Source organism: Dasypus novemcinctus, chromosome 4 (assembly GCF_030445035.2).
Source record: "Dasypus novemcinctus isolate mDasNov1 chromosome 4, mDasNov1.1.hap2, whole genome shotgun sequence".
Lineage (NCBI taxonomy): Eukaryota > Metazoa > Chordata > Mammalia > Cingulata > Dasypodidae > Dasypus > Dasypus novemcinctus.
The window spans coordinates 9,612,252-9,633,596 of NC_080676.1; the positions used below are offsets into that span (position 1 = coordinate 9,612,252).

The following is a 21,345-nucleotide window of genomic DNA, read 5'->3' on the forward strand; positions in this document are numbered from 1 at the left end:
GGAGAGGCATGCAGGATGGCCCCTTCTGCCTCTGAGCATTGTCAAGTATGGATGTGACCCTGAGAACGTGGCTACCATCTTGTGGAAGCCAACCTAAGAGCAGGGCAGAGGGGATGGCAGAACACAGAGACGGAAAGAACCTGGCTTTTTTTTTTAAGATTTATTTATTTATTTACTTCTCTCCCCTTCCCCTCCCCACCCCAGTTGTCTGTTCTCTGTGTCTATTTGCTGCGTCTCCTTTGTCTGCTTCTGTTGTTGTCAGCGGCACGGGAATCTGTTTCTTTTTGCTGCCGTCATCTTGCTGTGTCAGCTCTCCGTGTGGGAGGCACCATTCCTGGGCAGGCTGCACTTTCTTTCGCACTGGGCGACTCTCCTTATGGGGCGCACTCCTTGCGCATGGGGCTCCCCTACACGGGGGTGGGGGGGGTGGGGAAGGGGGACACCCCTGCGTGGCAGGGCACTCCTTGCGCGCATCAGCACTGCGCATGGGCCAGCTCCACATGGGTCAAGGAGGCCCAGGGTTTGAAACGCGGACCTCCCATGTGGTTAGACGGACGCCCTAACCACTGGGCCAAATCCGCCTCCCTCTGTGTTTCTTTTTGTTGCGTCATCTCTCCATGTGTGTGGCACCATTCCTGGGCAGGCTGCATTTTCTTTCACCCTGGGTGGCTCTCCTTACAGGGCGCATCTCCTTACGGGGTGCACTCCTTGCGCGTGGGGCTCCCCTACTCGGGGGACGCCCCTGCGTGGCAGGGCACTCCTTGTGCGCATCAGCACCACACATGGGCCAGCTGCACACGGGTCAAGGAGGCCTGGGGTTTGAACCGTGGACCTCCCATGTGGTAGGCGGACGCCCTAACCACTGGGCCAAGTCCACTTCCCAGAACCTGGCTTCTTAATGATGCCTTTGGGTCGTGGCATTCACCAACCCTAGAGCTGCTGTCCTGCCCCTGTGGCATGTTAGGTGATAATGTTGGTGAGTCTCCTTTTGTGAGTTAAGGGTTTTCTGTCACCTGCAGCCAGGGCGTCTTCATGGATACAGGCATTATAGAAGAGAAAACAAAAAGCACAAAAGAACAAAGGCTACCGTGACTGTGTCTCCTTCATACATCAGAGAGTGCTCTTCAGCCGTTCAGGGATCGCAGTCGGGGCGGCGATGAAACCTTCTGCCTGGTGCAGTCCATCGTGAACGTGTGTGCTCGTTCATCCCACCCTCCAGAAGTGAGCACCTGTGCAGAGCACCAGCGGACAGGACCGACGTTCTTTAGCGCTACGTGGCGGGGTCTAGTTAAGCTGTCGGGTTGGCCGCTTTAAGAGAGGCCAATTAACAGGGGCTTTAAAAAGTTGTGAGATTGATTTTTCCCTCCACGAAGATCTTCGCTGGTCGGTGATCGAGGAGATGGACAGCTTTGCTCCATGGAGTCACCCGGGGTTCTTCTGTGTCATCCCCTGGGCTGTTTCTGCACCTGCATCACGAGAGCTGGTTCACCATGTCCAGGGTTCAGAGCGTGGGAAGTAGGGGGAGGAGGAAGGTCAGGGTCGGGGAGGGCAACCTCCTTTTGACTGAGAATTGCCTCGTCACTTCCAATCATAGGTCCTTGGCCAGAACTGGATCACATGGCCAAGCTAGTTGCAAGGGAGTCTGGGAACTCTTGTCCTGAGGTGGATGGCCATCTATCCAGCTAAAAGTCAGAGGCTTCTGTTAGTAAGAAGAAGGAGAGTCTAGAGGCTGGGGGACACTTGGAGGGGCCTCCCACATAGTGTGTCTGCTTCAGTGAAGAGGGAGGACACGGGCAGTGCTGGGCTCCACTCTTGACTGTGAAGGAGGTATGTGAGCCCTGGCCTCGCTTCCAGTGGCTAAAACCTCTCCCAATGCCATGTAGGGGACATTCTATTTCTAGAGGTGGGGGGAGACAAAGCAAAGACAGGGAGGAGGCAGGGAAAGAACCTCACAAAAGTGGGTATTGAAACTGGAAGAGAAAGTGCCGCTGACATGTACTGAGCACTTGCTAGGAGCCAGGTACTTGCTGTTTTGTGCTTTGCACGTATCGACTCGGTTGCCCTGTCACAGCCGACGAGGTGGACCCCGTGGTGGTTCTCATTCGTACGTAGGCAGCAGCGGCTCAGGAAGGTGAGGAGGGCTCCCGACCTAACCCGGCTAGCCCTGAGCCCAGGGTCTTTTTTTTTTAAAGATTTATTTTTTGTTTATTTCCCCCCCCACCCCCCAGTTGTCTCCTCTCTGTCTGTTTGCCACGTGTTCTTCTTTGTCCACTTTTGTCCTTATCAGCTGCACCGGGACTCTGTGTTTCTTTTTGCTGCGTCATCTTGTTGTGTCCGCTCTCCGTGTGTGCGGCACCCTTCCTGGGCAGGCTGCACTTTCTTTGGCGCTGGGCAGCTCTCCTTAGGGGGGGCACTCCTTGCGCGTGGGGCTCCCCTACGCGGGGGACACCCCTGTGTGGCAGGGCACTCCTTGCATGCATGAGCACTGCGCATGGGCCAGCTCCACACGGGTCAAGGAGGCCCGGGGTTTGAACCGCGGACCTCCCATGTGGTAGACGGACGCCCTAACCACTGGGCCAAGTCCACTTCCCTGAGTCCAGGGTCTTAACGCCCTGTTGCGGGGAGGCCTGGCACAGAGGGCAGAGGGGCTTCTGGCCTGATGCCCTTTGCCAGGGCCTGCTTCGGCACTGCAGCGAGGCGGGTGTCGGCCTGGCGCCCCCGCTGCCTCCCCTTTCCTCGGGAGGCAGAAGCTGCCGCCCGGGCCATCTCTAGGCACGACGGCACCAGGGCTTACCCCGTCCCTCTCCACCCCAGGGTGCTCTTCCGCAAGAGAGCGCCTGGGTGAGAGGGTGCCCCGCGAAGGCCAGCCGTGGGACAAGTGCACGAAGTCCACAGGGAGGCGCCTCCCTGCGGGGCCAGCATGCCAAGGGGCAGGGTGGCCTGTGGCCCTGCCTGTGCCGGGAAGAGACGGAGCGCCGGCCCTGGAAGGCAAGGGTCAGTCCGTGACGTAGCTGTGTCCCTTAGGCTGGCACCGCTTGGAGGGGTCAGCCCCTCTTCTGCTTCTTGTTGGCTTAGCTGGCCTTGTGCCTAGAAGGGCCCCGGGGAAGGAGGGCCCATCAGTGGGGAGGTGGCCTGGGCCCCGTGAGACTGGGACTCCTCGGGATCAGTGGGTAAAAAAGACGACTGGGTAGAGGGAGGGACACCCTCGCAGCCCACCTCCTCTCAGTGCCAGGGCTCCAGCAAACGCGCCCAGTGGAGGAGCGGACCCAGGCCAGCGTAGGGCTCCCAGCCCACCCCCAGTTGCACCAACTCCAAACTGCTCTCCAACACTGGGCTCCAGCAAGCCGCCTCCAGGGGCCCCCCCAGCACCCCAGACTGGGCAGCCCCCCTCCCCCCAGCCTGTTACAGCACTGGTCTCATCGGGCTAACTGTGTATTGACTCGCTACCTTGCTCACCAGACTGTTTCCTTTTTTTTTTTTTCCCCAAACTTTTTTTTTAACCTTTTAAAGAAACTTTTAAGTACAGATATTCAAAGAAAGGATCATACAATGAGCCCTCAAGGAGCCACCACCCAGCTTCCACAATAATCAACATCTTGCCAGTCTTGTTTCATTAGTTCCCTCTCAACCTTTTCCCCACCTGGGACGTTTTAAAGCCAGTCCTAGATCTCTCCTAGCATTCTCTCCGTAAACACCTGAGTCCCCTCCAGCTGCCAGCTTCGAGATGGCAGAGACTGAGAGTCACTCAGCCTGTGTCTTTACTACCTAGGGGACGGTGCCGGAGACCTTGGCCCTCAGGAAATGCATCGTTTGAATGGACTGCCAGACTGAATGAATGAACGGGATTCAGCCTTTAGAACTGAGCCTGCAGATTAGCGGGGGACCCTGGGATGTGAATCCGCAGCCGCCTCGGAGCCTGATCTGCTGCCTGAGGTCTCCAGGAAGCTCTAGAATCTGTCTGTCGTTCATCAGACTTCAAGGTTGGTTTATTCTTAGCCAGGCATCTTTGATTTTGCAATTAAACGCTACCTCAAGGTGACCTTGGAAAGGGAGGACTGTTACGATGATGCTTTTACCTTTCCTTCGTTCATAGTTAGTTCACGATTATGGACTTGAGGGTTGCTTTTTAATTATAATACTGTATTTACTTAGGCCAAAATGCTTACTTAGGACCAAAAATATCAAAGTATAGAATGCCTCTAAAGCATGTTCTTTAATGCCATCTTTCTATTCCTGGTAATGGTATTTTAGCTGCACAGATGAAAGATAATTGAATGCACATTTTCTTTCAAGCAGTCATGCTCATGTTTAAAACCCTAAAATTCTGTATACTTGGAAGCAGACCTTGAGCCCAGAGGCTGTCTCTAGACATGGCATTTCCAGGGCTTGGGATTTGGAAATCCCTGGTGGTAGAAGGGTAGCTTGTAAAAATGCTTTTGACGTGCTCCTTTTTCCTCTTAATTCAGAAATGGTATTTACTATAATATAATGGGAGCTGCCTGTCAACCAGTACTTTTTTTCCAAAATTTTATCCTAAACTCTTTTTCGCTGATCAGTTCTAAGACTGACTTAAATTGGCAGGGGTTTTTCCTTTTGTTTCTTGCTGTTTCACCAGGAATTCAGAGTAATAAATCTCGTTCTGGGTCTAAGATATTTTTGCTGTGTGGGTTTGGCCCTGTGGGTCTGAGGCCGTGCCCAGTAGACATCTGGTGACTGGTAACTGTCGTTTGCTCAGTCTGGAACATTTCACAGTTGTTTCCACAGAAGTATTTAAAGGAACTGGACATGGTCATGATGCTATATGGAGCCGAGAGCGTCTTTTCCGTGGAAGATGATAGGGCATTAGAGTTTGGGAACCGGTAGATACGGAAGCCGTGCTGAAACCCAGAGCCGCCATGCTGCCAGTGCAGCGGTGAATCTTCCCGTGGACTCTGTGTTCTGGGCTGTGGGTGGGTGGGCTGCAGGGTTTCTGCTCTGGGCCCCAGGGTCTGGCTGTCACTTCACGGGGCTTGGATGGGTCTGACGGGGTGTTTGGAGGGGCCGCAGGAGGCACCAGGGTGTGTGAGCTGAGCCCGGGGAACAGGCCGTGCGGGCAGGTGCTGAAAGGGCGCCCAGGGGGTCGTGCGACTTCCTGCGCAGCTGCGTGAACCTCCTTTTCTGAAACACTGAGGCCGGAGCTTAGGCCACGGAGTTGGAGGGAGGCCGTTGGCTGGTGGCCCTTGTCTTCCTGGGGTGGGGCCCGGCGGGAGCTGAGACACATGTTCCAGGCTGGCAAACGCAGGCGGAGGCGGGCGTGCAGCCGCTGAGTCCAGGGCTCGCCATGGTGGCACGGCCATGGACGCGGCCGTAGATGTGGCCACCCGCCCTCACTTTGAGTTTGGGGCCAGTGAGTCAGGAAGTGGCTGAAGGCCAGGATTTGGGAGGAGAACCACAGCCTGAGGCAGAAGCACCCTGGGAGGCAAATCTTTGTGTTGCGATCACAGCGCAAGGTTTCCTGCCTGACTCCTCCAGCACGCACACCCCTGCTCCGTACCTCTTACTGTAGCCATTCCTCAGGGCCGCTCTGCTCTTGCATGATCTTATCCCCAGTCCCTCAGGGAGGTGAAGGCAGGCAGGTGTCAGGAGGGTACAGGAAAGAAGCGTAGGAGCTGGGACTTGAGCATAGCGTTCCGCTTCCTAGAGCCCCGTCCTTCCACGACAACATGTCTCCTCTCCTTCTCTTCCACTGACAAGATGTCCCCAGTGAAGAGCCAGGCACTCAGGTTCCCATGCTGGACACACACACACACACACACACACACACACACACACACACCCAGGCACTCAGGTTCCCATGCTGGGCACACACACACACACACACACACACACGTACGTCTTGGGACCCTGGCTCTAGCTGCAAACACACACTTCTTCAATCCAGGTGCAGTTTGGATTCTACCACCATTATTTTGCCATGTTTTTTGAACTTAAAAACAAAGCGTGACCTTCAGCTCCAAATTTTTCTAGTGAAATTGGCTTCAGAAGAAGATGCATGTTTATCCCGGGGCTCCGTGTCCCCCTCACCCCGGACTTGTGCACACTCCCAGGGCCATTGCCGTACTACGTGCAAGAGGAAGTCACGGGGCTCTGACAGGCTGGAGGCTGCCAGAGGAGAGTCAGGAGGACGAGGGTGTCAAGGATGTTCCCAAATCAAGGCTTCTATTGTCACATGCAAAGTCAGGGAGAAGCAGAGATGTCAGGAGCCTGAAAACTAAAAGCAGAGAGGCTGTCACACACTCCCAGCCATCTGGTTAAACCTAACACGTCGTCAGAATTTAAATATGCAACTAAATATAGCCCCTTTCCCAAACAGCGTGCAGTGCCCAGAAGAATGTATGTAGACAAGCTGGAGTTTTGCCTTTAGAGCCCAGGGGAGGATGTGGAGATCCAGACCCTGACTTAGAATTTCCTGGTAAAGATGCAAGACGCGACCTCTCTGTCTACTCGGTTAACTTTTGCTTTGTGTCAAGTGCCCCAAATTTAGTAGCAACTATCAAGTTTGCTATGATTCTGGGGATTGACTGTGGTTCTTTTGGTCTGGGTTGACTCTCCTGATGACTCTTGGCTGGTGGCACGGCTCGGGCCGGATGGCCTGGGATGGCCTCCCTGACAAGTGGTGATTGGTGGCTGGTTGTCGGAAGAGAGCCTCTGGGGAGACTGCTTGGCTCGGCGTCTCAGGTCTCTCTTCTTCCCGCAGGCCAGCTCAGGCTTCTTCACGTGGTGGTCTCAGGGTTCCAAAAGTAGCCAGGGGGACACGGCCCAGTGCAGAAACACTTTTCAATCCTCTGCGTGCAACATATTTGCTTTTGTCCCACACCATGTTTCATGGGCCCAAGAAAACCCCTTGGCTAAACTCACAGTGTATGTGGGAGGAGACTGCACAGAGTCATGGATACAGCAGGGCGGGAATAAACCAGGGCCATTGCAGCAGCAGTTGTCCCATGCTATACCAGACAGGCGCTTTGCCCAACTAAGCTACAGAGCCAAGGAGTCCACCAAGTGTGAACCCTGGCGTTTAACTCAGCAAAGAGCAGTTGTTTCCATGTACGTCCTACCTGAAGACAACTCTGCAACGTGTGTGATTAATCTCTGTATGGTAAAGCAAAGTCAAGTCAAACCATAGGAAACATTCTTGGCAGTTCTAGTGGCCTCCCTTGCCAGCCAGTGAGGTGGAAAATCCCCTAAGAAGCTGGAAGCAGGAAATGGTTCAAGGGCCAGGGCACTTAACCCACAACCAGACGTGGCCCAGCAGCAGAGAGAGACCCATACCTCCGATATGCAGGTGCAGAGAGACACAGAGGCAAGTCTGAGCCTCCCTGTGGTGATGAAGCAAGAGACAACACTAGGGCTCAGAAATCAGGGGTGAGGGGTGTGGAATGTGAGGCCGAGAAGGTCTTGGGACGGCCTGAGACAGGAGTCTAACTGGAGCTGCAAAAGGAGGGAGGTGGACAAGAACTGTGTCCTCAAACATCCCAAGGAATGAGCACACAGGTTAAGAACATGAGCAGATAATAAAGCTTGTAGCAACCATTTAGCTTTAGAACGCCTGCAGTATGCCGGGGGTGCCCAGTCATCTCCATTTAGTCCTCACAACATCCTGATGGGGGCTGTCGCAGTTGGGTGTGGTTATGAATTCCAGAAATAGATACTGGATTATGCTTGTGATCTGGTCTGTACCTGGGTGTGATTGAGTTATGATTAGGGCTTTGATTGGGCCACATCATTAGGGCATCGAGTCCTACCCCTTGGTGGGTGGGGACGCACAGATAAAAGGCATGGCAAAGGACAGAGTGGAGGGTTTCTGATGTTGGAATTTGATGCTGAAGCCTTAAGCTGGAGCCCCAGGAAGTCAGCTCACAGAGGAAAGAGAAGCAAGCCCCTGGAAGGGAGGAACCCAGGAAGCCTGAACCTTCACAGCCGTCAGCAGTCATCTTGCCCCAACACGTGAAAATACTTTGGTGAGGGAAGTAACTTACGCTTTATGGCCTGGTATCTGCAAGCTCCTACCCCAAATAACTACCCTTTATAAAAACCAACCAATTTCTGGTATTTTGCATCAATACCCTTTTGGCTGACTAATACAGGGTTAATTAGACCCAATTTACAGATGAAGGCAGTGAGCCTCAGAGAGGTTAAGTAGCTCGGCCACAGCCACGGGGCTTGAGCTCGTAAGGGGTTAGGCCCAGGTCAGAGTTGAGTGCTGTGCCCGTCCCTGCACGTGCTGCTGATGCCGTCCCACACGACAGAGCATCTTCAGGCAGCAAGGACCGCAGGCGCCGCTGAAAGACCCCGAAGGCGTCCCCAGAGCAGGAGCTCTAGAAGGTGTTCCTGTGAAGTAGGAGCCTTGCATTAGCTGCAGGAGAGGGTGGCTGAGCCTCGGAAGGCGACGAGGACGTTAAGAGCTCCAGTGTATTTATTGAACAAATACCGAGAAAGAGGGATTTGCTGTGGCCCTCCTCCCCGCTTCATGGCCCCTCCACCTGCACCCCCACTTATCTTCCCAAATGAAAAGCATCCCTTTATAAGAAGGCCAGTGGTAAGGTAGAATAAACCCAATCGGGGATGGTGGAGCTCCCGAGAGGCCTCTGGAGCCCACGTCATTTAAGGGAGCTCCTAATTAGGAGCGGGTGCTGCAGCCCTCTTCTGGATCTGAAAAACTGGCACCTGTCAAGAGTCCACTTTCCTGCATTGCACCTAGAATCAGCTTGTGTGGGGGTGGGAGACGACACTGTAAACCATAAAAAAGAAAAGGAGAGGCACAGAGTTCTTGTATTGTATCCCGGCACCCTGCGCCCTTGAGTTTCAGTTTCCTCCTCCAAGTATCAGAAATGCGTACACCACGCCGTGGAGCTGAATGAGACGATGCCCAGGGCCCCGCGTGGCAGCTGGCTCACACTGCTCAGTACGTGGAAACCAAGGGAAATGGGTGGTTTTGAGCAGGTGGAAGTTCAAGTGAGTACGGCCTCCGTACCTTTCCGCAGGGGCCAGCACCCCAAGCTCACCTGCAGCTCCTCCTGGGGACGCCGTGCCTTACACACCCTGGCATTTCTGGCTGAAAAAGGCACAGGCTGGCTGATGCCTCCTGGTTCTGGAGGAGCAGAGCAAAGGCTGGGTGTCTGCCTGGCAGGAGGCGGCCGAGGGCTTCCCGCCCTGGGCAGGAGGGTGGCCCAGGAGGAGCAGGCCACCCAGCGGGGTTGATGGTTCCTGAGAGCGTTTTGTTGTCCTCCCGCTCATCCCCTGGGGAGGTCGGTCAGAGCCAGAGAGCCAGTCCAGGGTGGAGGCACAGCGACCACGGCTTGGACGTGTCTTAGGTTGTTTCCCTTTGGTTTCCTATTGAACCGTCAGATGACCGAGGACAGCACCACCCCCGGGTCAAGGGTCCAGGGTTACAAGGGAGTGGATGGTGCCCGCTCCCAGAGGCTGCAGGCAAGGAACCTGCCAGAGCCACTGGCCTTGCAGCTTCTCACCTGGGAGCCCCAAATACGCTCAAGCATGGCAGGAGTGGGATGGTGTCTTTTTTTAGCCAGAAATATGAGAGAGTATGGGGGGGCTGATGAGTCCCTGCCATGCGCAGGGCAGGGGGTCCCCAGGAGGCGGTGCAGATCAGTGAGGAGCCCCAGTGAGGGGTAGGCTGAACTGGGGTGCAAGTGTATCATCATCCGCCTTTTAGCACATGGCCCCTTGTGGCAAAACGCCTTCCCTTCCTCCCTTGAGGAGGGGGCAGGAAGCCAGGAACTCCAGGTTCTGGCTTCTGCTTCCTTCCCAGCAGAGGGCATGAAAGAAACAACCACCCAGCTTTACTGAGATCTAATTCCCGTAGCATACAACTCACCCCAAGTAGACAGTCCAGTGGCTTTTAGTATACACAGAGTTGTGCAACACTCCCACCTGTGCTTTTATCTGATTTTGACTACTGGGGACTCCAAAGGAGATTCATTTGAAGGGGGGAAAGATTCTGCTGCTAAAAACAGGTTTGAAGTGACTCTTACAATCTCACTGTAGTTGAAAGATGCTTTCCTGAAGGGGATTGTGGTTTTCAAGTTCTATTTAATTCATTTTTAATTTTTTTATTTATTTCTCTCCCCTTCCCCACCTCCCGCCCAGTTGTCTGCTCTCTGTGTCCATTCGCTGTGTGTTCTTCTGTGACTGCTTCTATCCTTATCAGCGGCACCAGGAATCTGTGTTTCTTTTTTTTTTTTTAAGATTTATTTATTTATTTCTCTCCCTTCCCCCCTGCCCCAGTTGTCTGTTCTCTGTGTCTATTTGCTGCGTGTTCTTCTTTGCCTGCTTCTGTTGTTGTCAGCGGCACGGGAATCTGTGTTTCTTTTTGTTGCGTCATCTTGTTGTGTCAGCTCTCCGTGTGTGCGGCGCCATTCCTGGGCAGGCTGCACTTTCTTTCGTGCTGGGCAGCTCTCCTTATGGGGCGCACTCCTTGCGCGTGGGGCTCCCCTACGCAGGGGACACCCCTGCGTGGCAGGGCACTCCTTGCACGCATCAGCACTGCGCACGGGCCAGCTCCACACGGGTCAAGGAGGCCTGGGGTTTGAACCGCGGACCTCCCATGTGGTAGACGGACGCCCTAACCACTGGGCCAAGTCCACTTCCCTCAAGTTCTATTTAAAACCCCTAATAAGCACCAGGAAATGAACTTGGTATCTGAGACTGATGAGGTAAAACCTCCAGCAGCCGCTCACTTCCCACAGAAGGCACATGGAGGCTCTCATTCAGGGCTCTAAAAAATTCCTTTTGCACCCTGGGTTAAAAGGAATCGGAATGGGCCTCGGGTAAAGCGCATCTCCAAGAAGCTGATGCGCTTCGTGAGTTTAGGAGCAAATCTTGGCCAGAGTTTCTAATCAAAACTGTTTGAGGATTTAAGAGTTGGGGTCATAACGGGGGGGAGTGCACGCTGATCAGGTAAGGGCCTCCTTCCCTGGCGCGTTGTAAGTGCTCAATAAACTTCCTTTCCTTTTTTCTTGGGAAAGGCCATGTCTGTTAAATACCTCATGCCCTGTGGATGCCAGAGAAGCAAAGCACTCAGGAACCGGTTTGCTCTTACTTACTTGAAGGGGGCGTCCTCGATCGGGCTTGTTAGGGGGCCAAGGCTAATCACAGAGCGCTTTTGTTGTCTGGCGAGGGATTCACACGGCCCTGCCAGGGCGCTGCGCTAATGGGATTATTTTCAGTTGACAAACAGGGTTTTCTGCTTGGGACACTCCGAGCACGTGTTTACTGCCTCTGCTTTATTCACAGGGCGCTCCTGATCCAAGGTGAAGCCATGACGAGCCAGTAGAGCGGAGAAGAATGCTTTTCCGCAGTCGCTTCCTGCTGCTGCTGGCCCTGGCTGCGCTGCTGGCCTTCGTCAGCCTCAGCCTGCAGTTCTGTGAGTGACCTGGCCGCGGCGGCAGGGCGGCCGGGGAGGGCGCGGGCTGCGTTCTAGAGTTGAGGGCCCTGGTGGGGGCGAGGCCGGCAGGGCCCGAAGCCCTTGTGTCTTTTACGCGAATAACAAGGTTTAAAAAACAGCGGAGTCTTGTCTTCGTCGGCGCTGATGGCGGATGGGGGTGCGCAGGGCTCCTGAGGCGCCGGGCGTTGACCTGGCCGTGAGGAATAAGAGCTGTCACTGGGCCTCCTGACACAAGTTCCAAACCACCAGCCGCCCCCAGGAGTCTTCCTTCCCGTTTGCGGGCCCAGCTTGTCTTCTCCTGCCGCGCCTCAGAGGGCCAGAGGCGCTTGCCCGCCGCTCGCCTGCCTGCGGGTTGGAGGCCTGTTTTACATGCAGTCGGCTGTGTGGGTGCAGTGACTGGGGAAGGTGGGGGGAGTAGGCCCCCCGGTACCACACCCGGCCGAGGGGTCAGCACGGGAAATCCCCCTCACGGTTATCGCGAGGTGAGGAAACCAGTTCCCGGCCCTCACCACCCAGCAGTTGGCCTTTCCTTGGTTCCCTGGGCGCAGGCTGTGCCCCAAATGCCCCCACAGACTCAATCCCAGTAACCCCTCCTGATGGCCCGCGTTACTGAGGCAGGCCCTTTGCCCCCGGCGGGCCTCCGTCTCACCTTGAACCCTGTGCCGTCGCCTTGGCGGGCCCTAGCCCGTGCCTGCTCTTCCTCTGTGCCAGATCCCCGGCCTGCGGCGCTCTCCTCCCCTCCCCTCAGCTTTCCCCGTCTAGGAGACCTTCCACGACCCCCTTCCTGGGTTTGGAGCTTCTTTGTTGTGTCTCCAAGATGCCCTGGGCCTGCTGCTCTCCCACCACAAGCCACACCGTTGTGTGATTTTCAGTTCTTGTGTCTTTCCCCTACAAGGTTGTCTGCTCCTGAGGGCAATGCTCTTTCCCTCTATATCCCAGAAACCAGCGCCGCCAAGCCTGTGGTAGGCATTTCGTAAATGTCTGTTGAGCAGGTGAGTGAATCCAGGCCTGCACCGAGGGGCAGGCGGGCCCTAATTCCCTTCCCTTCCGTGCTGCCCCTTGAAGTTGAGGCAGCTTCTCTGTCAGGCTGGGAGTCACGTGCTTGCCGGTCCCTGGCCTTCCCCCCAGCCCACCGCCCTGACGGCTGGGAGAAGGGCTGGCCTCCCTCGCCGCCCAGGACGGCTCCGAGGAGGTGGTGTTTCTGTGCGTTTGAAGGATGGAAGGAAGGGCAGACGGCTTAGCGAGTGGGATGTTCTGAGTGCACGGAGGAACGTGGGAAATCACGGCATTTGGAGTTGGCGGTTTGGAGAGAGGTGGCCTTGAGGACGCTTCCCTAATTCACTTCCAATAGCTGACCTGTCCCCATGCACGCACTCGTGCATATGCCAGGCTGTTTCTAATAGTAAAGAGATTAAAACATACCTGTTTTATTCTTTCCGAATAGGAAAAGTGGTCAAGGAGAGGTGGGCATAAAAAGATAAAAGACACGCCAGGGGAGCAGATGTGGCTGAAGCAATTCCTGTTGCCTCCTAAAACAAAAACAAGAAAACAAATGAAAAAAACAACTCAGGGGAGCCGATACGGCTCAGTGGTTGAGCACCAGCTTCCCACATAAGTGGTCCTAGCCCCAGTACCTCAAAAAACGAACAAAGCAAAACAAAACAAACAAAACGAAAGGGAGAAGTAGCATTTCTACCATAATAGGTGGAGACTTCACTACACCACTCTCAGCATTGGAAAGAACTTCTGGATAGAGGATAAGTAAGAAAACAGAGAGCTTGAATAACATGATAAATGAACTAGACCATTTATACAGCGTTGCACCCCAAAACAACAGGATATACATTCTTTTCACGTAATCATGGATCCTTCTCCAGGAAAGACCATATGTTGGGTCACAAGACAGGTCTCAATAAATTTAAAAAGTTAGAATTATACAAAAACTTTCTCTGATCATAATGCAATGATTCTGGAAATCAATAATAGATTTTTAAAAAAAGGGAAAATACACAAATATTTGGAGATTAAGCAACACACTCTTAAATAAACAGTGGGTCAAAGAAGAAATTGCGAAAGAAACCAATAACGATCTCTAGATGAATGAAAACAAGAACACAACATATCAAAACCTAGGGGATACACAGAGGCAATACTGAGAGGGAAATTTATAGCCCTCAATTCTTTTTTTTTAAAGATTTATTTTTTATTTCTCTCTCCCCTTCCCCGCCTCCCTCCCCACCCCCCCCAGTCATCTGCGCTGTGTCCATTCGCTGTGTGTTCTGTGTCTGCTTGTATTCTTGTCAGCGGCACTGGAAAGCTGTGTCTTGTTTTGTTGCGTCATCTTGCTCCATCAGCTCTCTGTGTGTGTGGTGCCATTCCTGAGCAGGCTGCACTTTTTTCACGCTGGGCGGCTCATCACACAGGTCAGGAGGCCCTGGGTTTGAACCCCGACCTCCCATGTGGTAGGCAGATGCCCTATCTATTGGGCCAAATCCGCTTCCCAGTCCTCAATTCTTAAATTAAAAAAGAAGAAAGAACTAAAATCGAAGATCCAACTGTATACCTGGAGGAACTAGAAAATGAACAGCTAACTAATCCCAAAACCAAGCCAAAAGAAAGAAATAATAAAGATCAGAGTAGAAATAAATGAAATTGAGAATAAACAGTAGAGCAAGTCAACAAAACCAAAAGCTGTCTTTGAGAAGATCAACAAAATAACAAGCTCTTAGCTAGACTGACAAAGAAAATAAGAGAGAAGATGCAAATATCATCAGAAATGAGAAGGGGGGCATTACCACTGACCCCACAGAAATAAGAGATCGTAAGAAGATTCTATGAACAACTATACACCAACAAACTAGATGATTAGTGAACTTTAAAATATGAATCCTCTCCAAAAAGTGGGTTAGGACTCTCAGTAGTTTAATTGTTGATAACTTTTCATTAAAATTTTCCATCCTTTGCTTGGAGACATAGAACGTTACAGTCACCCTGATTTTTGTTCTGAGACACTGACAGGTCCTAAGATGGGAATGTTGGTTACTTGTGTTTGCTGGATTTCTCTTGCATGAGCTGGTTTCCACGTCACTGAATAGCCTGTGTGCTTTGCTTATATAACGCTTCTGAAAGTACCTTCTGTTTTAGGAGAGCCAATTTTCAGCCATACTTTTTAAGGAAAAATTTGCAGGGTGAATTAGCCTTGCCAGGTCTGAGCTCTTCATTCTTGGATACGTTGGAGTTCGGAAAGATATTGAAATATGGATGTTCTTACTGCTCTTCTACTTCTAGGTAAACTGTAACTTTGGGATTTGCCCGTTTCTGTAGAAATGGAGTTTCATTGCTTTCTTTATGTAATTGCTTTATGGGCTGCTAATTATTATGGTAAAAGAAACTGTACTATTTGATAATACAAAAGTTTACGTTTAACTAACACTTGTGTTTTCCTCCTTACCCTAAAACATGTGGATTTTTTCTTATTTCTTTTGACTAGTTTTTGAATACCAAATTAGCACATGTAATTATTTTAGGTAATATATTTGAGGCAATCAAATATAACTTCATTTTCTTAGGCTTTAAATAGTATAGTTTTGTTTTCTGAAATTATCTGTTTTATTTTGTCTTGCTAGGTTTCTTTTTCTCATTTTTGAATATGAAATGTTATAGCCCAGATTATTATTCAGAAACCAGTTTGCTTAAATAAGCATTTCTTCCTTGTGGTACAGAAAGTCCTACGTGAACCCACATATATTTATTAAGTGCTTATGTGAGTCTGACATTTTTCTAGACTGTGGATGTGGAGGTGGTAGAGAAGGGAAACAAAACAAAAGAGATTAAGATACGTGTCCTAGTTTCCCAAAAAGCGTTCGTTTAAAATGGTATGACTAACCTGCTAAATAGTTAGAGGGAAAAATCATTTGTTTGAATTTTCAAGTCCTTGATATTTTTAAATTTGGAAACAGTGATGTTTTAAAATTCCTGATGTTAGATTTGTGGAGGGAGAACAAGTTAGACATAAGCTTTACTCTAGCTGTTCTACTTAAAACATGATACTGAGTAACTTACTAGTGGAACCACAACTTCTCAAATCGAGGGTTCCTTTAGCACAAGGGGAAAGACGGTTGGGATGTGAGGTTTTGAACGATTCGTGGTATTTCTGCTTTTTGTGCTCGTTTTAAAACCATTCACTCTCCTGCTTCAACCCAGCCTTCTCTTAATTCTAATTTTGTATTCATTTTCACCATGTTCCAACCAGTCATCCCAAAATGGTGGTGTGAAATGAGCACCTAGACTCTGGAATCAAACAGCATTAGGGCTGAACGCCAGCTCTGCAGCTTAGCAGCTGTGTGCACTTGGGGCCTCTGTTTCTTCTTCTGTAAGGTAGGGTTAACTGTTGTTGCTTTGTAAGATTGGGGCTTTCCTTACAGAAGAACTCTTGACTCATGGAAGCTTAGCCAAAGTAAACCGTTTAAGCAGACAAATACAGAGTCCCATTATACATGTCCCACTATCAGAAAACAGGTCTCTTGACATTCCAGGGGCTGCCAAGATCGATGCTACTTTGCCATTTGGGGGAGAAGCTTTTGAACTATGTGTCTGCTTGTTTGGTTTTTTTAATCGGAGTGCACTGGCTATGATAGAGACTGGTCTACACTGGACACATGGCATCCAGACCTTGGGGTTATCCTCCTGGGCAGGCCCCTGATTGACCTAGCAGGTTCAGAAGGAAATGTCAGAGTAGACTGGCGATGCAGAGCCCCAGGTGCAAGGGGGTGGAGAGGGGTACCTGCAGAAGTGAGAACCTTCAGGATCTGAAGCGCCCTCTGTGAAAAGGGGTGGGGCCTGCTCTGTGTGGCCCAAGGTGATTTTGCTAAGCCTAAGGTAGAGCTTCCCACGTCAGCCCCAGGCAGAGGTGGAAAGGGTGGTGTGTCCCCGCAGTGGTGTGAGGTGGAAAGGGTGATGTGTCCCCGCAGTGGTGTGTTCTCCATCCATGAGGTGTGCCGGCTCTGCAGAGTCGCTCTGTGAAAATAGGCTTTAGGTAGGTCGTTGGACCTCCAAGGTTTAATAAATTGTATCTTTCCTTGTTGACCCAGCGCCACGAGTCTGGACAACTTTGTTCTCTAGCAAGTGTTCCTGGAGCTCCCACTGTGTATCAGGCCCTGGACTGGGAGTGCCATCCCTAAAGGGCCACAAGGGGTGCCCTCTGTCTAGTGAGTGAGAATCACCGCAGACGTCTGGAAGATACAGTGTATGGCGTGCTGGGATCAGTAACAGGTGGCTGCAGAGTGAGGTGGGAAAGAGCTGCACTCTGGAGTCCGACTGCCTGGATTGAATCCCTGCCCTGTTATGTGACTTCAGGCGAATTACCTACCCTCTCTGTGCCTTGGCTTCCTCACCTGTAAAATGGGGATAATGATCGGTCTCATTTCATCAGGTTGTTACAGGATTAGATGGGTTAATATTTATAAAACACCTAGAACAGTGCCTGGCACACAGTAATCACTCTGTGTGTGTTTGGTAAATGAAATAAGAGATAATGGGGAAACGGACTTTGGCCCAGTTGTTAGGGCGTCCGTCTACCACATGGGAGGTCCGCGGTTCAAACCCCGGGCCTCCTTGACCCGTGTGGAGCTGGCCCATGTGCAGTGCTGATGCGCGCAAGGAGTGCCGTGCCATGCAGGGGTGTCCCCTGCGTAGGGGAGCCCCACGCGCAAGGAGTGCGCCCTGTAAGGAGAGCTGCCCAGCGCGAAAGAAAGTGCAACCTGCCCAGGAATGGCGCCGCCCACACTTCCCGTGCGGCTGACGCCAACAGAAGCGGACAAAGAAATAAGACGCAGCAAAAAGACACAGAGAACAGACAACCGGGGGAGGGGAGGGGAATTAAATAAAATAAATAAATCTTTAAAAAAAAAAAAAAGATAGATAATGTATGGTAGATGATGTATATGGGACGGTAGAGGACAAGAACCTAAGCCAGCCTTAGGGATCAAGGAAGAATCCCCAGAGGGGGTGACATCTGAGCCTCATCCTTGAGGACTGAGGAGGAGTTAGTCAAGGAGGAAGCTGGGGAAGAGTGTTCCCGGCAGGTGCAATGGGTGCTCGAAGGCAGAGGCAAGAGAGCAGACCCAGGTTATTCACGTGCATGCAGCTGTGAAGTTGGACCCGACGGGGTGGGGCGCCTAAATCCCGTCACCGCAGCGTATCCTGAAGGCTGTGGAGAGCCGCTGAAGCGGGGGCATCACCTAGAACAGTGCTGGCTAAAGGGCAGTCTCCTGGGCACCTTGACCAGAGTCACCTGGGGAGCTTGATGAAAATGCGTGTTCCAGTTACTCAGCTGGAAGGAAGAATGACGTTCTCAGACCTGCTGCAGCACGGAGGAGCCCCGAAAGCAGTGTGCTGATCAAAATAAGCACGGTGCTTAAGGCCAAATATTTCAAATATCTAGAAATAGCGGATTCTTAGCAGGTCGGGTGGTGGAGGAGGCATGCTTGCTTGGGGAGTGTTGTAGTTTCCTAGGCTGCTCAAGCACATACCATGAAATGGTTCGCCTGAACAAGGGGAGTTATTCGCTCACGGTTTTGAGGCCTGGGAAATGTCCAGATCAAGGCATCATCCGGCTGCCAGTGATCCTAGGCTCCTCTCTCACATGGCAAGGCACGTGACAGCCGTCTGGTCTCCCCCTTCTCTTCTGGTTCTGTGGCGTCTAAGCTTCCTCCTCCTCGGTCTCTCTCCAAGTTTCGTTCTCTTATAAAGGACTCCAGTCATAGGATTAGAACCCATCCTGGGCCTCACCTTACCTGAAGTCGCCTCATCAGAAGGTCCTGCTTACACTGCGTCCACACCCACAGGAGTGGAGTAGATTTAAGAATATGTTTTTCTGGGGTACGTACAGCTTCAAACCAAGACAAGGAGTCTAAGTGTTTGAAAATGTTGAAAATTTTAAAATACAGTAAATTTTTAAAAATTCACATTCCCAAAACCGGCGAAGAAAAAAAACACATCCCTGGACCCCTCCCCAGCCCTACTGCCTCAGAATCTGGGCAGGAGGGGTGCCCCCAAATCTGCATTTTTAACAAGCTCCGTGGGTGAGTCTGCTCTACACAAAACCTGAGAATCGCCCATTCCGGGGCTGGTGGAAGGGGTGGCGCTGGAGGACTAGGGTGGCTTGGATGAAGGTGCTGGTGTTGGCCCTGGAAAGAAGGAAACCGAGGCAGGCCAGGTTGGGCGATGCTCTTTGGTCTGTCGGGCTGATGGGGTGGGTGTGGGCCCAGGGTGATGGGGGGTAGAACTGGGTGGTTCAGCGGAGGCTTTGTTTATTCATTCCTGCACACAAATGTCCCATCTCCATTCAGGATAAGTACGTTGACGGCCGAGGTAAATCTAAGCACGTGGCCTGGGAGGTGACCCGTGTAGGTCTGGTAGCTGCACTCAGAGCAAGGGGAGAAGCGGGGCAAGCCCAGGCGATGGGTGGGCTGGGAGCAGAGCAGGTGGGGGAGATGCCGGATGGGGTGCGTTGCAGGCATGTTAGATGGGCAAGTGTGCGAGAGCGAATGGCCACCACCTCCTGCCTGAAAGTGAATTTGCAGGGTTGGAGGACTGAGAGAGCCCCCGTCAGGAGCCGCCTTCAGGCTTGGCGGTGCCTTCCGGGAGCATGTACACAGCACGGGGAGTACCAGGTGTCCAGGAGCCTGTGGATGCCGCTACAGACCCACGGCCTCTGTGCTTGTTTTGTTTGGCCCAGACGGTGTTTTTAAATTTTTGAGTTTATTTACCAATGTTTTTAAAAACTAGGCAAATTCACATAAACTTCCAGGCCCTCTTTAAAAAATCAGACTCTGCAGCAACCTGAGGCCCACAGTCCCTTGCTCTAAGAGTTGCTGGCGCCGAGCAGCAGGGTAGGGGCTGCCCCTTGTAGGGGGAATGCCTCATCTTCCTTTTGCCACAGACCCCACCACTCCCTGTTTCCAGACCCTGCCTCCTGGCTCGCCCCCTCTCACCTCTTGAATTTGTGCCCAGTGATTTGATAGCGGGAAGAAGAGAGGGCCAAAGATGAAATCCTGGGCAGGCAGAGGAAGAGAGGCCGTGAAAGGTACAGAACGGGAGCAGCCAGAGGAGAGGCTGGGAACTTGCCTGAGATTCGCAGGTGGGCAGCCAGGAGCCCCGGCTTCACCGGCCCTGTGCGTGTGTGTTGGGAAGAAGCCGCCATCCTTCTCTCCTTTTGATTTGCTGCTTCGGTTCTGATGCTTGCTGGGCAAGGGACTTACCATGATTGCATAAATTAAAAGAAACTTGCCTCTGAGTAGAAAGTGAGGAGCCCATGAAGAGGGCCTGGGTGTCAGGACATTTGCCTTCCTCGTTCAGAGACCTTTGCTTCCCCAGCCTCGGCTTGTTCCTCGTAGTAGGCGGTTAGCATTTTGTGGGGGACCCTGAAGATCTACAGGGTCCGGGGGGCAGGGATTTTGCTGACGCACACGTTTGGCGAGTACCAGCTGGGAGTGAGCTCAGCTGCTCAGCTAGCCTGGGCCTGCAGCCCAGCCAGGGAGCTTTCCTCATTCTCTCCTCTTTGTCCTGCCTGCATTTGAGGGAGCAGATCATGTGCCATCGTGGTATGTGCGAATTTGGGGATTCGTGAAGATCTCAGTATGCTTTCCTGGCCAAGGTTTGGGGAATACAAACCTTGGGATGTCAAGAGTTTAATGTACTCTATACTCATGCAAAAAATAAGGTTCCTCTTAGGGTTTTGTTTTGTTTTAGGTAAGTTAGAGTCAAAATGAATGAGGAATTGCAAGTGAGGGTTATGTCTTAATATCTCCGTTTCTATCAGTCACTAAAATTTTTAAAATTCATTTTTCAGGAACAGTTTTCATCCTTGTTTTGAAAATTGTCTGTTCCCTTAATTTCTGGGAGTTTTGAATTCTCTCTGAATGTTTTATGTCCAGCTATCACAGAGAGTTAAATATCTGCGGGTGAGAAAAATATCTTGTAGCTAAGTGACAGAATTAAATCTGGCAAGTTAGTTTTCATCACAACTTTTTAAACTGGGTCATTTCTAGCTTTCTTCCAGGGTGGCGGATAATTACATTGTTTCTCTCTAGTTTCTTATTTTAGAGAATTTTCTCTAAGAATGAATAAATAAAGGGATAGAGTTGTATGTTCAAAGACGTTCATTGCAACATTTCTCATAAAAGGAAAAAAGAATGGGGGAGGCGCCGAAGTGTCCAAAAATAAATACTCCCGCAGCCGTTACACAGTGATGACATAGATCCTGTTCCCTGACTTGGGAGGTTGTCCATAATATATTGGATAAAAGTACATACGGTATATTCCTTCTTTTATATAGGAATGTATTAATACATACACACGCGCGTATATGTACGTGTGTGTTTTGAGCCAGCTGTATTGATAAAAGGGAAATCTGTCATTTTAGAGCCTAGGAAACTATCGGGGCTAGTTAGTAAAAATAGAAAATGTTAGTGAAAGTAGTCAGTGAATTCAGGGGACTATTTGTAGGTTGCCAAGACCATATGGAGAGAGAGAGACAAAACAGGAGAGGAAAACTGCAGGATGTTTACGTTGGCGGAACCACTGAAGGGAGGTGAGCCAAGGACACAGATGGGAGTTTCACCAGATGGAGTTGGGGCCGGCCGCGCGGGCCAGCCCAGGCCCCGTTCCCGGTTGTCTAGGCAACGGGCTCCTGCCCCGCACGGGTGACATTGAAGTGAGAAAGGCCACCTTCTCATGGTGTGATTGGTAATGAGAGGCGCAGCCCTGTGAGCTTGACAGCCGCTCCGCCCTGGGGTGACACGACCCGGATGGCGGCCAGGAGGGGCAGAATTGGAGCCGTGTCCCTCCCCCGGGTTGCTCCTTCGGCCTCGCTGTGACCGGGAGAGCCGGGCTGCTCGGGGTGG

The 21,345-nt window shown here is 51.7% G+C and overlaps 1 protein-coding gene across 6 annotated transcripts in view; it reads left to right on the forward strand.

The window, feature by feature from the left end:
- PXYLP1 (2-phosphoxylose phosphatase 1) overlaps positions 1–21,345 on the forward strand; it is an 80,791-nt gene that overhangs the window by 21,480 nt on the left and 37,966 nt on the right. For 2 of the 6 annotated variants that reach the window (XM_058295070.1, XM_023588993.2), the window contains exons 2-3: positions 3,770–3,980; positions 11,290–11,419. In XM_058295070.1, coding sequence (XP_058151053.1) covers positions 11,341–11,419 — 79 coding nt within the window. In that variant the 5' untranslated portion in view covers positions 3,770–3,980; positions 11,290–11,340. Of the gene's footprint in view, positions 1–1,518; positions 2,132–2,814; positions 2,995–3,769; positions 3,981–11,289; positions 11,420–14,601; positions 14,729–21,345 lie in introns of those variants that run through there. The other 4 variants (XM_058295073.1, XM_004459254.5, XM_004459253.5 and 1 more) reach the window with 3 other exon arrangements.